The 14,401-nt window shown below is 40.5% G+C and overlaps 2 protein-coding genes across 3 annotated transcripts in view; one reads left to right on the top strand and one right to left on the bottom strand.

The window, feature by feature from the left end:
- Positions 1-1,243, top strand: part of si:ch73-364h19.2 — an 18,370-nt gene extending 17,127 nt beyond the window's left edge. The window contains exon 10 of the mRNA XM_003198195.7: positions 1-1,243. This exon is cut by the window's left edge and continues 2,630 nt beyond it. The gene's annotated coding sequence lies outside the window, so the exon portion shown is untranslated.
- Positions 1,244-2,205: 962 nt separating this feature from the next.
- LOC108182859 (uncharacterized) lies at positions 2,206-13,157 on the bottom strand. 2 transcript variants are annotated; one of them, XM_073945250.1, is made up of 2 exons: positions 13,015-13,157; positions 2,206-6,885 (listed from the first exon to the last, which is right to left on the bottom strand). In XM_073945250.1, the coding sequence occupies exon 2, from the start codon at positions 6,658-6,660 to the stop codon at positions 5,161-5,163; it is 1,500 nt and encodes a 499-aa protein (XP_073801351.1). In that variant the 5' UTR covers positions 6,661-6,885; positions 13,015-13,157; the 3' UTR covers positions 2,206-5,160. The 2 variants fall into 2 exon arrangements, with proteins under 2 accessions (XP_073801351.1, XP_017210344.2); XM_017354855.4 differs by having other exon boundaries at positions 2,206-6,770; positions 13,052-13,157.
- Positions 13,158-14,401: the final 1,244 nt, after the last annotated feature.

Raw genomic sequence — 14,401 nt, 5'->3', positions numbered from 1 at the left:
ATTAAGGTCTACAGTTGTGTTCAATAAACCAATTAACAACCCCAGAGCTCATGCATTTGACAAATAAACTCTGACATAACAAAGATTATGCAATGCAGTGGCGCAGTAGGTAGTGCTGTCGCCTCACAGCAAGAAGGTCGCTGGTTCGAGCCTCGGCTGAGTCAGTTGGCGTTTCTGTGTGGAGTTTGCATGTTCTCCCTGCGTTCCCTTGGGTTTTCTTCAGGTGCTTGGGTTTCCCCCACAGTCTAAAGACATGCAGTACAGGTAAATTGGGTAGGCTAAATTGTCCATTACAATTGCCTGGTTTATTTTTGGTTGCCAATCCGACAGTCAGCCTCTCTAACAACTTGACAAATAAACACTAACCTAACAAACATTACACCAACATGACCAATCAGCCGTCTTTACTATGCCTGCCTTGTTTACTGTTGGTTGCTAGGTTACCAATACTACAGTTAGCCACTCAAACAACTTGACAAATAAACTCTGATGTAACGAACATTACACCAACTTGACCAATCAGCCGTCTCCATTATGACGGCCTTGTTTATTTTTGGTTGCTAGGTTACCAATGCTACAGTCAGCCACCTCGCCACCTTATTTTGCTCTGTTAATGCAAATTTTGAAAAAATTCGCTTCACGTTTAGATGCAAACCTGACTATTGACCATTTCGAATTTGCACAATTCCAATAGTATGGTTATTTCTAAACGCTCTCTTATTGAAAACACTTTGTACAAATGAACTTAATAGAAAACATTCAGTGTCACGGTTGACTAAACTGCACCGATGGTTTTTCGAAACCTTTTAAAGAACTTTGCTTGAAACTAATCTGAAGTGTCTAACAATTTGCATATTGTTGATCTTGAGCAATTTATAGAACAATTTAAGACATTTAAGTGTGAGATGCGTAGAACTGTTTTTAACAACTAAACTAAATTAGCCCCTTGTTTGGTCGTCCTGACGGAAAACCAGTTGAGAACCAGTGCTCTAGTCCACTACTGGGCTGCGTTAGATATCAGTTTGTAGTGATTAACTGTGATCCATAGCAGTAAAGCCCAGTAAATCCATTAAAGTAGTGTACAATCTCTTCCAGCTGCTGCTTCTGTGGTACTTCTGCACCTTATTATATGTAACGCAGTGTTTACCTGCCCTGTCTGCACCTTCACATTCATCTCACACGCTCAACATCATGATATATGAACATGCACTTTATGTCAATAATAAATGGAAATGAGCTCAAACCTGTGTGCTTGCTTTTGTCATCCTTTGCATCAGGGGTGCCCAATCCTGCTCCTGCAGATCTACCTTACTACAGATTTCAGCTCCAACCCTAATCAAACACAACAAAACCAACAAAGTAGGATCTGGAGGAGCGCTTGGTAATTACCGACAGGTGTGTTTGATCAAGGTTTCAGCTGAACTCTGCAGGTAGGTAGATCACCAGGAACAGGATTGGGCACCCCTGCTTTACATGATTATTATAAGAGTTCACATTTAGCTGATGATTGATTATAAGGCTTGTTTGGCGTGCTGTCCCGGGAGGCAGCCCTGAGCTCATAAGGTCCTCGAGCCTGGGGCTCCCTCCCGTTTGCTAGGCGAGAGGGGAGTTTGAGCTCAGGTAGATCTGGAGAACTCCCCTGCTGTAGTAGCTAATGAACAGTGATTGCTCTTGAGATAACTAACTAGGAGCATGTCTATGGTGCCTATTTGGACTATTCAATTAATTTAAGTTGCGTCTGGGGGAAACCTACGTGAGCACGGGCAGAACATGTAAACTCCGCACAGAAACGTTAGCTGGCTTGGTAAGGGCTAGAACCAGTGAAGATCTTGCTGTGAGGCAACAGTGCTAACCACTGGGCCACCGTGCCACCCATCTAGGAAAGGAGGAGGAGTAGGGGTGGAAGGGGGGATTCTTCAAAACGAAGATGGCCGTGAGTGATCTGTTATTAGCTCACTTCAATGAATCGGATTCTGAAGATTCAAATCATTGGTTCGATTCAATTGAGTCAGATTCAATCAGATTAAAAGATTCACACTTTATTGGTCCCGCAAATAGAAGACATCGTATCTTACCAATCGTGTTAATATTATTTACTTGGCCAACGATAATAACGTAACACAGTATTGGGTCAACTTTTAGCAAGGTAACAAGATCTACAGCTCGAGGCAATGACTTAGAAGCACATAAACAAGAACACAGTTCTTACAAAATGAGAACAGATTTATTGAGCTACACTACGATACATGAAACGAACTACGTAATAAGCAAACAACAAACAAACGCACACACAGAGGCAGTTCAGAGGATGAAAAAATGAGTTGACAACGTCTCAAATTAATTCTAATACTTCTTGCAAGATCTTAGAATCACACCTGAGAAACGACAAAAGCAGAGATATAGCTTTATCCTTAACGGCTTAAGATCATTCTGCACCAGATCAGCAAGAGACAACATTAGTTTGTGTTACTTGCGTCCTTCTTGCTGAAGTCGAATTTCCCTCTCTGGGCTGGCTTTGGGGAAGCACGGTGCTCCTGATTGGGTAGTGACTCGTTTCGATGACATCTTTGGGATTTACATGCTCGCTGTTGTCCTGGGGTCACAGAGGTAACGGACTGCTAAGAGTCGGTTTGTGGAAGTTTGTGCAGTTTCGGCGGTCCTGAAACTTAAGAGGTTTGCATAGGAAGTTTGTGGTGACCCAATTGCATGGTGGCGCGGTGTCCGGACAGGCGAGAGGGTGCAGAGAGCAGTAGCATGTGCAAGCTAGCTAATGCAAAAAGCAAAGTTTCTTTGTTGCAGGGCGTTTTTAAGTGACGTGGTCTGATCCATCCCTATGGCACTGTCTGCCAATGAGCAGCTGCCATGAAGGGCGGGGCCACGCCCCTTACCAACGTGGTAGAACTCTTAAAGGATTGAAACTATCTTACATCAAACATTACAAGACGAATACAGTTTGTACTACTAGTTTTTCATTTACACCAACGTACTGCAAATGTCACTAGCGTTCGTTCAATAACCGACATCATACATTTCAGACACATACAGATCATTTTAATCTGCTATCAGGGTTAAAACAACACATTGATTAACCAGGTTAGTTGGAATAACCACAACATATGAAGAACGTTATGGCATATCACTCAAAGATACATCTGCCTTAGTTCTAACATTTTAAGAGCTTGTCTTTCATTCATATACATTCATTTCTCTTTGTCTTTACGAAATTGTACATAAGGATGTGCTATAGGCGAGCACATGACCAGGAGTCATTCTAAAGTCTCGTGAGGCGGTCCCCGCTGAAAATCCTGTAAAGCCCCTTTGTTTGGTTTAAATAGTTTACTAATTTCGTTGAAGGGTACCCGGAACATCTGTGGCCAAAGAATTGGTCAGAATAGCCCCAAATCAATTGGTGCTTTGTTATTGTGATGGTTTAAGCCAGGGGTCACCAAACTTGTTCCTGGAGGGCCGGTGTCCTGCAGATTTTAGCTACAACCCTAATCAAACAAACCTGAAAGAGCTAATCAAGGTCTTACTAGGTATACTTGAAACACCCAGGCAGGTGTGTTGAGGCAAGTTGGAGCTAAACCCTGAAGGGACACCGGCCCTCCAGGACCGAGATTGGTGACCCTTGGTGTAGAGGACAGACACTTTGGAGATGCCCAAGATTTCAAATTCAGCTCGTGTTGAACACTGCAATATGCTGATGTGTTTCTTCAGCGAATTTGAAGCTCTTAACCTCAAATGTTATTCGTTCTAGCAGATAACTGACCAGCAACAATATTTAAACAAAGATACAAACAATATACCAAATCATTTAAAAAAAAATCTATTTTTTCCAAGAAAAATATTCAAATTATATTTTTGCTCGAGTCCGTCTACTACTAAACTGTGTGGGTGGATGATTTTCGGTCAGTGGAAAGTAAGGTTTTAATTATCGCTTCACTAATTGTATTGTATCACAATCTTTTCTCATGTATTTGCAATTGTTTTAATATGTCGTAATTTTAAAAATTACGTCTTGACCGTCTGATTATTCACGCCGATGTGCTTTTATTACATTTAGATTTCAACGAAATATTAAAATTAAAACGGAAGCGAATTATGTCATAACGAATGCCCTTAAATGATGTCTTTGACAGTAAGCATCCATGTTTCTTGACATGATTGGGGGAAGAGGTGGGCGGTGCTGGATTTGTGCGTACCTTGGAGTAAAATCCTACAGGCGCCCCTGCTCTGTTCTGCTTCTAAAGGCTCCTACACACCGGGACGCTTTTCGTTTGCGTTTATCGTCAGCGTTTCACGGGACTTTTTTTGCATTCAAACCCAAGCGATTTTCACTGGCGTCAAGCAGAAGAGTATGCACAATTACTCCTTGACGTTAGATGGCGATACACAACTTTAAACTTCCGACACCCGCTTATAACACTGAAGAAGAGGAGGAGAGGAAGTTCACATGCTTGTTGTTAAAGTTGTTAAAGTTACTGGTGACTGAAACAAGCATAGATGGTACAAGTAGCAGCTCCAGCTCTAGTGATGAAGAAATTATTATTGTTCACCAGTGCAATAAGCAGCTCTAAGATCATATCGGCTCTGGGCATCTTCTTCAATGTGCAGTTTTGCGCTTGAGCGCCTCCAAATGTGGCACGTAAAAATAAAAAATAAAAAACGAGCATGAGGCGTTTTTTTTTTTTAAATGACGCTTTTGCGGCTGGTGTTTTGGGCGTTGGTGTGCACGATCACATTGACGCACTTTATTTAGTCACGAAGCGATAAACGTCAACGGAAAACGTGAGCAAAAAAACGTCTCGGTGTGCACAGGCCTTTAGACAATCTTTTAGCCTCATAATTTGATGTCGCCGTTACTTTGCTGTTTTCACAGGAATCGAAAAGCAATATGGTGTTTACGACATCACAGAGAAGATAGCATTCAAAGACTTAAAACTACACACTGTTCCTCGATTCTAAGACAGTATTCATAGGAAATTGACAAATAGTCTCTGCTAAATTAAACTTTTGTGACAAGGCAGCACAGATCACAGAAAACAATACTGTCTACTGTCCCGAGCGTCCGTAATGTTGAGCCCTAAGGATGGTTAGGAGGCCATGATTGACAGGGGCCAGGGGCAAATTTGGCCAGGATGCCGAGGTTAAAACCCTACTCTATCTTGAAGGACATCGTTTTGAACAAATTGCTGTGTGAGTCCTCTCATGTACTTTCAGGCAACCTAAATAACTGAATCTCTTGTCGCAGTGTGAACACATGTACGGTTTCTCTCCAGTGTGAATCCTCTCATGTTCTTTCAGACTATCTAATCGACTGAATCTCTTGCTGCAGTGTGAACACATGTATGGTTTCTCTCCAGTGTGAGTCCTCACATGTACTTTCAGTTGTCCTGGCTCTCTGAATGTCTTGTCGCAGTGTGAACACTTGTACGGTTTCACTCCAGTGTGAATCCTCTCATGCACTTTCAGATTTCCTGGCTCTCTGAATGTCTTGTCGCAGTGTGAACACTTGTACGGTTTCACTCCAGTGTGAATCCTCTCATGCACTTTCAGATTTCCTAATCGACTGAATCTCTTGTCGCAGTGTGAACATGTGTATGGTTTTTCTCCAGTGTGAATCTTCTCATGTGCTTTCAGAGATGCTATCTGACTGAATCTCTTGTCGCAGTGTGAACACATGTACGGTTTCTCTCCAGTGTGATTCCTTTCGTGCCGTTCCAACTGATCAGCTGTAACAAAAGTCTTCCCACACTCAAAGCAGTAATACTCTCTCACACCAGTGTGGATCTTCTGATGGGTTATTATACTTGACTGCCATGTAAAACCCTTTCCACACACAGAACATGAATACGGTTTCTCCTTTGTATGAACTCTTAGGTGGTTCTTCAGAAGTGAACCCCTTGCAAATGTTTTACCGCATTGATCACACTTGTGTGGCTTCTCTCCAGTGTGGATCAACGCATGTTTATTTAGTGATGAGGAGTCTCTAAAACTCTTTCCACACTGAGTACATGTGAATGGTCTCTCTCCAGTGTGGATCAGCGCATGTTTATTTAGTGATGAGGAGTCTTTAAAACTCTTTCCACACTGGGTACATGTGAATGGTCTCTCTTCAGTGTGGATAAACATGTGTTGATTAAGGTTTGATAATCGTCTGAAACTCTTACCACATTGGGTACATGTAAATGGTTTCTCTCCGGTGTGGATCAACATGTGTAGATTAAATAATGAAAATCGTCTAAAACTCTTCCCACACTGGGTACATGTGTATGGTTTCTCTCCAGTGTGGATCATATTATGTCTATTAAAGGTTGATGATTGTGTAAAACTCTTCCCACACTGGGTACACGTGTATGGTTTCTCTCCGGTGTGGATCATCATATGTCTATTAAGGGATGATGATTGTGTAAAACTCTTCCCACACTGGGTACATGTGAATGGTTTCTCTCCAGTGTGGATCAACATGTGTCTATTAAAGGATAATGATTCTCCGAAACTCTTTCCACACTGGGTACAGGTGAACGGTCTCTCTCCGGTGTGGATCATCATGTGTCTATTAAGGTGTGATGATCGTGTGAAACTCTTACCACACTGGGTGCATGTAAATGGTTTCTCTCCAGTGCGGACCATCTTGAGAATTTTACGGCTGCTTTGCATCCAAATCAATCTCTTTCCACACTGAGTGCAGGCGAAAAAATCTTGCCTCTTCTTTTACTAGTTTACTTTTACTCCACTAGTTCATCATCTTCTTCAGGCCTCTAATTCTTCTGAAATCAAAGCAAATAAAGTTCTGTTAAAAGATATTCAACAGAGTACATTACCGGTCAGATATTAAGTCTGTGCAAAGCATATTTCTGAAATGACCACAGTGAGTAAATTACACTAGTAGTACAAATGAATAAAAGACACGGATAACATTAGCAGCTATGGATAAAGGTCAAATATTTTCCTAATGTTAAAGACACAATGGGTGATTGAGTTCAGTTTTGTTGTGCTGGTTGAAACTATATTCACATTCTGATAGTTATGATTAAAGTAAACGATTTAAATGTATTTATAAGTATGTTTATACTCTGGATAAGTAAAAAATGTTTGTTAAATTATAAATTTCAGGCCGAAAATTAGTCATCTGTTCTTATGTCGTTTAGTGCTACAGCCGGGCACCTCAAATTTAATACCTGAAAGATTCGCAAGTTTAGACGATGTTAAAAATTTACAAAAAAAACATTTGCAATTAATTAAAACTATTAAAAAGCAGCGACTACGCTGGAGGAAGGGGAAAGTGATAAACTCTTTAGCGATGTATATTTTTTCAGGTTGGAATGTTAAAGTATATTAATGTTGATTTTTACTTCTGCATCAAACATGAGTGTGGATGGGCTGGAAGGGCATCCGCTGCATAAAAAAAACTTGCTGGATAAGTTGGCGGTTCATTCCGCTGTGGCGACCCCGGATTAATACATTGAAACTGATAAAAACATTTTTTACTTAAATTGTGTGGCCATTATCAAATATTTATAGAATATATACAGAATATATATATATATATATATATATATATATATATATATATATATATATATATATATATATATATATATAGTATTTACAGAATATTATTTATTGTTGTTGTTAGCGCTTGCCAAAAATGAAGAATCTAAACTTTTCTAAATCCTGAATCATTATTAGAGATGCTTTTGAGAGCTGGAGGGAAATATGCAGTTCAAAACCGCAATCTGAAGACATAATATGTTGCCTAATGATATCGTTATTGTATTAATTTTTTGGTAAAATCTTTATTTACTTTAGATGTGTGAGCATGGGTCACGAGTTAACACGACTCCTAAGGCACAGGTACACATGAGTCTAGAACTATGAAAAAAACATGGTTTGAGCAACTGATGAAGCATCGTTTTGTCATTCAGAGCTATTCTATCAGCGGGGGAGTTTGTAGAAACACGTTAACGCGAGTGCATGTAACTAAACAACATGCAAACATGTTAACATCGATGGAAACATGTCAACACGAGTCCACAAGCACAGCATATTGTGACTGATAAATATATTAAAACAGACAGTTTCAATTGTACTCCTGAGTAGCTCCGTTAGATAAGGTGATTGATGCGTGTGCTGAAGCTTTTGACTACACGAGTTCGAATCCAGTTGATGACACGTAAATTATATTTCTCTTTTTAGATTAATTTTGGTTATATACTGTTCTGCTACACATATATTAAAATCAATAATGCTCACAATGACACTGACGCCAAATAATAAGAATCTTTATTTGGTATGGGCATGTTTTGTTGCTATGAAAAAGTGACGAATCTGCCAATCTGCAAACGTGAATCGCTTACATCTGGAAAGGGTCACCAGTTAACACGGTCACCAGTTAAACCGTAACACCGGAAAGCAGGAGAAGGAGGAAAAAAGTAAGTGGAGAAAAGTTTGGCAGAGGCAATGCTGTTGTAATGCAGTTTGTGAATGTTATGTCGACGCTCCAGATTAAAGAAAAAGAAACGAATTATCACCCTGGTAACCTGCGTTTATTTACGATACCCACGTTGGAGAGACTGCATGGTGTGTAAACAGCCAAAACTAAGGGTTGCATTAGCATTATCCGAGATCTCAAACTGCAACTGCAAACCGCGGAATAGTCGACAGCAGAGTTAAACAAATCACACTCGCGAATGTTACAAAAATCCAGATATAATACACTTATAATACACTGAAACCTTATTAATGAATAAATATATATGAGAGTCCCTTTATTAATCCGGGATAGCCACAGCGGAATGAACCGCCAACTTATCCAGCAAGTTTTTACGCAGCGGATGCCCTTCCAGCCACAACCCATCTCTGGGAAACATCCACACACACACTCATACACTACAGACAATTTAGCCCATCCAATTCACCTGTACCGCATGTCTTTGGACTGTGGCGGAAACCGGAGCACCCGGAGGAAACCCATGTGAAGGCAGGGAGAACATGCAAACTCCACACAGAAACGCCAACTGAGCCGAGGTTCGAACCAGCGGCCTTCTCGCTGTGAGGCGACAGCACTACCTACTGCGCCACTGCCTCGCCTTATATAATAATAATAATAAAAATTAAAGCTGCAAGCAGCGATGATAGGGACCTCGCACCCGGGCTCACCGCCGCCGGTGGCCTCCGGATGACAAAGAACAGCGAACAATAATAACTTAAGCCGATATATAAAAAGAACCAGAGAAAATCACAGATTTATGCCTAACTTTCTCCTGTCAGCAGGTGGCGCTATGACTGTGTCTCAATATTGGCATGTAGATGTGTTCAGGAGAGGATTTTACTAAACCATGTGAAGTTTCAGGCTGATCAGACATTGTGGGGCTGAGTTGTAAGCCAAACTACCTTCTGCCAGCAGGCGGCGCTATGACAGACTCAATATTGGCATGTAAATGTGTTCAGGAGAGGAATTTAATCAACCATGTGAAGTTTCAAGCAGTTCAGACATTGTGTGGCTGAGTTATAAGCCAAACTTTCTGTTGCCAGCAGGTGGCGCTATGACAGACTCAATATTGTTATGTAGATGTGTTCAGGTGAGGACTTATATCAATCATGTGAAGTTTCAGGCAGATCGGACATTGTGTGGTTGAGTTATAAGGACTTTCTGTTCCATGGCGAAGCGTTGAGGTTTGTCATGCCGCCACAGACACGCCCCTCTCCGAAAACTCTAGATCTTCACAATATATCATCGCTAGAGCTTTCAGATGACACCACCCAAATTTGGTGCTGATACGAAAAAATTTGTAGGAGGAGTTTGTTACAGTGTAAAACATGTCATTTCCTGTGGCCTGTAGGTGGCACTATAACTGTATCTAGATATCGGCATGTAAACGTGTTCAGGTCAGGACACTTATCAAACATGTGAATTTTGAGGCAGATTGGATAATGCATGCCTGAGATATAATGACTTCCGGTTTTGTGGCGAATCATCAAAGTTTGCGAGGCCGCCACAGACACGCCCATCGACAAAAACTCTAAAGCTTCGCAATTTAACATAGCCAAGGCCTTTTGATGACAAAACCAAATTTTGGTGTCGATCGGATAAAATCCCTAGGAGGAGTTCGTTAAGATACAACGCCTGGAAATGGCAAAAATGCCACTTATTTGCCGCAGGAAGTTAAAAATATCCGACTTCCTGTTGGGTTTGAGTTATGGCTCCAAGAGACTTTTTTGTATGTTTTGGCGTGTTTGAGGTGTGTGTCAATTTTCGTGCATGTGTGTGATTCGTAGATCAGGGGCTCGTCCGTTTAATTATTATAGGTGGCGCTGTCGAGTCATTTCGCCACGCCCACTTCAATATTGTTATGGGGATGTGTTCAGGAAAGGACTTTTATCAACTATGTGAAGTTTCAGGCAGATCGGACTTTGTGTGGTTGAGTTATAAGGACTTTCTGTTCCATGGCGAAGCGTTGAGGTTTGTCATGCCGCCACGGACACGCCCCTCTCCGAAAACTCTAGATCTTCACAATATATCATCGCTAGAGCTTTCAGATGACACCACCCAAATTTGGTGCTGATACGAAAAAATTTGTAGGAGGAGTTTGTTACAGTGTAAAACATGTCATTTCCTGTGGCCTGTAGGTGGCACTATAACTGTATCTGGATATTGGCATGTAAACGTGTTCAGGTCAGGACTCTTATCAAACGTGCGAATTTTGAGGCAGATCGGATAATGCATGCCTGAGTTATATCGACTTCCTGTTTTGTGGCGAATCGTCAAAGTTTGCGAGGCCACCATGGACACGCCCATCGACGAAAACTCTAAAGCTTCGCAATTTAACATCGCCAAGGCCTTTAGATGACAAAACCCAATTTTGGTGTCGATCGGATAAAATCCTTAGGAGGAGTTCGTTAAAATACAACGCCTGGAAATGGCAAAAACGCCACTTTTTCGCCGCAGGAAGTTAAAAATATCCGACTTCCTGTTGGGTTTGAGATATGGCTCCAAGAGACTTTTTCGTATGTTTTGGCATGTTTGAGGTGTGTGCCGATTTTCTTGCATGTGCGTGATTCGTGGATCAGGGGCTTGTCCGGTTAATTTTTCTAGGTGGCGCTGTTGAGTCATTTTGCCACGCCCATTTCCAAAACCCGTAACAAACGTAAATTTTCGCCACTTCTAAGGTGTGTGCAAAGTTTCGTGAGTTTTCGGGCATGGTAAGGCCCTCAAAATCGCGATTCATTCCGGAAAAGAATAATAATAATAAACGGAGCAATTCCAATAGGGCCTTGCACCGTTCGGTGCTCGGTCCCTAATAATATCTACCCCCATGCGGTCGCCTTAAGGACTGTCGAACTTTTGCCTTGAACTCTGCCACTCTGAAGTCATCCTCCTCGGCCCTCATCAGATGCGTGTTGAGGAGGCTGAAGGTGATGGGGTAAATGTTGGAAATAGACACGTTTTTTTTTTTGCCGACATTACCGTGGTTGCACATTTTAAAGTTTCCAGCACTGGGGCAATCTCAGCCATAATATGCCAGTATTCGTCTCGCATTTCAAGGGTTCTGGCATGTTTATTTTTGTTATTTTTGTTATCGTTCTGTCGGACAGAACCGCTGCAATAACCCACCTTTGTTCAAGAAGCCTCCCGAACATGTCAAACACCGAGTTCCATCGTGTCTTACATGACTGGATGAGCTGGTGTTGTGAGGGCTGTCCAGCAGTCAGTCGTGAGGGCCACAAACTTTGTGCGACTGAGTTGTGTTTTAAGCCAATGGTTCTCAAAGTTGGGGTCGGGACCCCTCGAGGGGTCGTGGGACAATGAAGGGGGGGGGGGGGTCGCCTGGTGGTTTCCAAAAATCTATTTATTTTTATTAAGCCATAAGAATTACCATATTTTATCCATAACCTACTGAAGAGAAAAAAATAGTCGTTTATACCATATATAGTTACTATGGTAGCTTATAGTTATTACTTCTATTGGATTGCAACCCCTGCGGTAATTACATTGTATTAAAGAAGCAGCAATAGTGTCAGATGCAGCAGATTTCATAACATCTGGTTAAACTTTGTGGCCCATTTACAGCTCTCATACATTAAAAAAATTAAAAGAAGAATAGACTTGGGTCCATTGGTGTGTGTGTGTGCGCCATTGCATGCAAGATTTCTGTATTTATAACCACCTCAGAGGATATCGGGGGTCGCGAGTCACTGGCATTGTCATTTTGGGGGTCGCGGCCTGAAAAGTTTGGGAACCCGTTTTAAGCGATGTTTTTCTCTCCTCAAAACAGTTCTTGATTCTACGGGTAATAGTAGCTCGCGAAGGAATATCGTAATTGGGTTCAATAAATCTCAGCAGCTCTTGAAAACCTTCACCACATACGACACTGATAGGCAAAATGTCTTTAACTACCATTAAACATATTCTCTGAGTTATCTCTTCAGATCGCCATGCATCGCATCTTCTCCCTGATAACATGGAGGGCCGCATTTGTTGTCCTTCATCACAAAATGCATGTGGATGTTTGCTTCGCAGGTGATATTACATTGTACTTGTACTACTGCTGTATTTTAATACCGCTGTGCATATTTTGCAAGTTACTTCGTCTGCCTTTCTGTCAAAATGGTCCCAAACGGTACTTCTTTTTGCTCTCTTCATTTTGCTTGTCAAAACACGCGACCTCTATAATCACGTGCGATTGCACGTGTTAAGGACCGTGAGTTCTGAACAAATATGTGTCGCATATTTATTATTTTAAAATGTATAAGGATATAACAATACTACTAATAATATTAATGTTATTAATAAATGACAATATAAAAATAATAATAATTTTAAACCGTTTAACTGATAACATTAATCGGTTAAAAGTGCACTCTTTCGGTCAACGGTTAAACGGTCAATGTGAGCATCCCTACTAGAAACACGAATGAAGCCACACAGATAACATTAGCAGCTATGAACAAAGGTACCTATTTTCCTAATTCCTGAAGGGATAATCGGCAGCAAAGTGAAACATATCACACTCGTGAACGCTACAGAAGTCAGATATAATACACTTACTTTGAAAAGACGCACAACACCCGTAACAGAAGAATAATTATACAGCAAACGGCAAAGTTTAGCATTCATCAGCGATCCGACTCATACTCCATCCACTTCATACACTGAGCGCCGAGGCGGGATATTAGCCTGTGTGTGGCTCAGCGGATGCTGATTGGTTGCTGTGTGTTGCTCTGCGAATGCTGATTGGCTGCATTTTGTTGCTCAGAGAATGCTGATTGGCTGCTTGTGTGTTGCTTACCGAACGCTAGAGAAAGGTTGTGTGGTCTGAAAGTGTCTTTGTGGTTATAATGAATGTTTCTGGTTTAATAGTGAAGTTTTATAATGTGTAACGGTAGGCCTGTTCACTGTATTTGGTGTGAACCCAGCATTATAATAAAAGTCCATGCTGCTTTATAAAGTATGTTAACTAAATCACTTCTTCCATAATGTTTGTTTTGTGACTCTGATTAAATTATGTTGTTTTCCTCAGTTCTGCTTCTGTCAGATGTGACACAATTTTTTTCCTCAAAAAGGTGATCCTTTTTGCAGTTATTCGCTTCATTTTCTTTTTAATTATAATGTTTAAAAACTGCATTTAGTGACATTTTAAGCTGGATTAGATGGTCATCATAACCACACTTTTTGAATAATTTAGAATAAAGAAACACAAAGAGAAAAAATGCAGATTTATCACATCATATACAGTTGAAGTCAGAATTATTAGCCCCCTGAATTATTCGCACCCGTTTACTTTTCCCCCTAATTTCTGTTTATCTGAGAGCACATTTCTTCAACACATTTCTGAACATAACAGTTTTATTAACTCATTTCTAATAACTGATTTATTTTATGTTTGCCATGATGACAGTAAATAATATTAGACTAGATATTCTTCAAGACACTTCTATACAGCTTAAAGTGACATTTAAAGGCTTAACTAGGGTAACTAGGGTAATTAGGCAAGTTACTGTTTGTTCTGTAGACTGTCGGGAAAAATATAGCTTAAAGGGGCTCATAATTTTGACCTTAAAATGGTGGTTTACAAATTAAAAACTGCTTTCATTCTAGCCGAAATAAAACAAATAAGACTTTCTCCAAGAGAATAAATATTAGAGGAAATACTGTGAAAATTTCCTTGCTCTGTTAAACATCATTTGGGAAATATTTAAAAAATAAAATAAAATCTAAGGAGGGCGAATAATTCTGACTTCAACTGTATCATTAGAAAACAAAATCTGGTAAAGTTTTACATTTAAAACTTAAGCATATTATAATTTATTAGGCAAATAACTATTCAACTTCAACTTTTCACAGCCAGAGTTTGGCCATTTGAATATTCATTCATTTTCTTTGCTTAGTCCCTTTATT

This window comes from Danio rerio, chromosome 3 (assembly GCF_049306965.1).
Source record: "Danio rerio strain Tuebingen ecotype United States chromosome 3, GRCz12tu, whole genome shotgun sequence".
Classification (NCBI taxonomy): domain Eukaryota; kingdom Metazoa; phylum Chordata; class Actinopteri; order Cypriniformes; family Danionidae; genus Danio; species Danio rerio.
This window is presented reverse-complemented; position numbering and strand designations above follow the sequence as displayed.

Excerpts from the sequence above, each read along its gene's own strand:
- LOC108182859 (XM_073945250.1), bottom strand. The coding sequence starts at position 6,660 with ATGCAAAGCAGCCGTAAAATTCTCAAGATGGTCCGCACTGGAGAGAAA.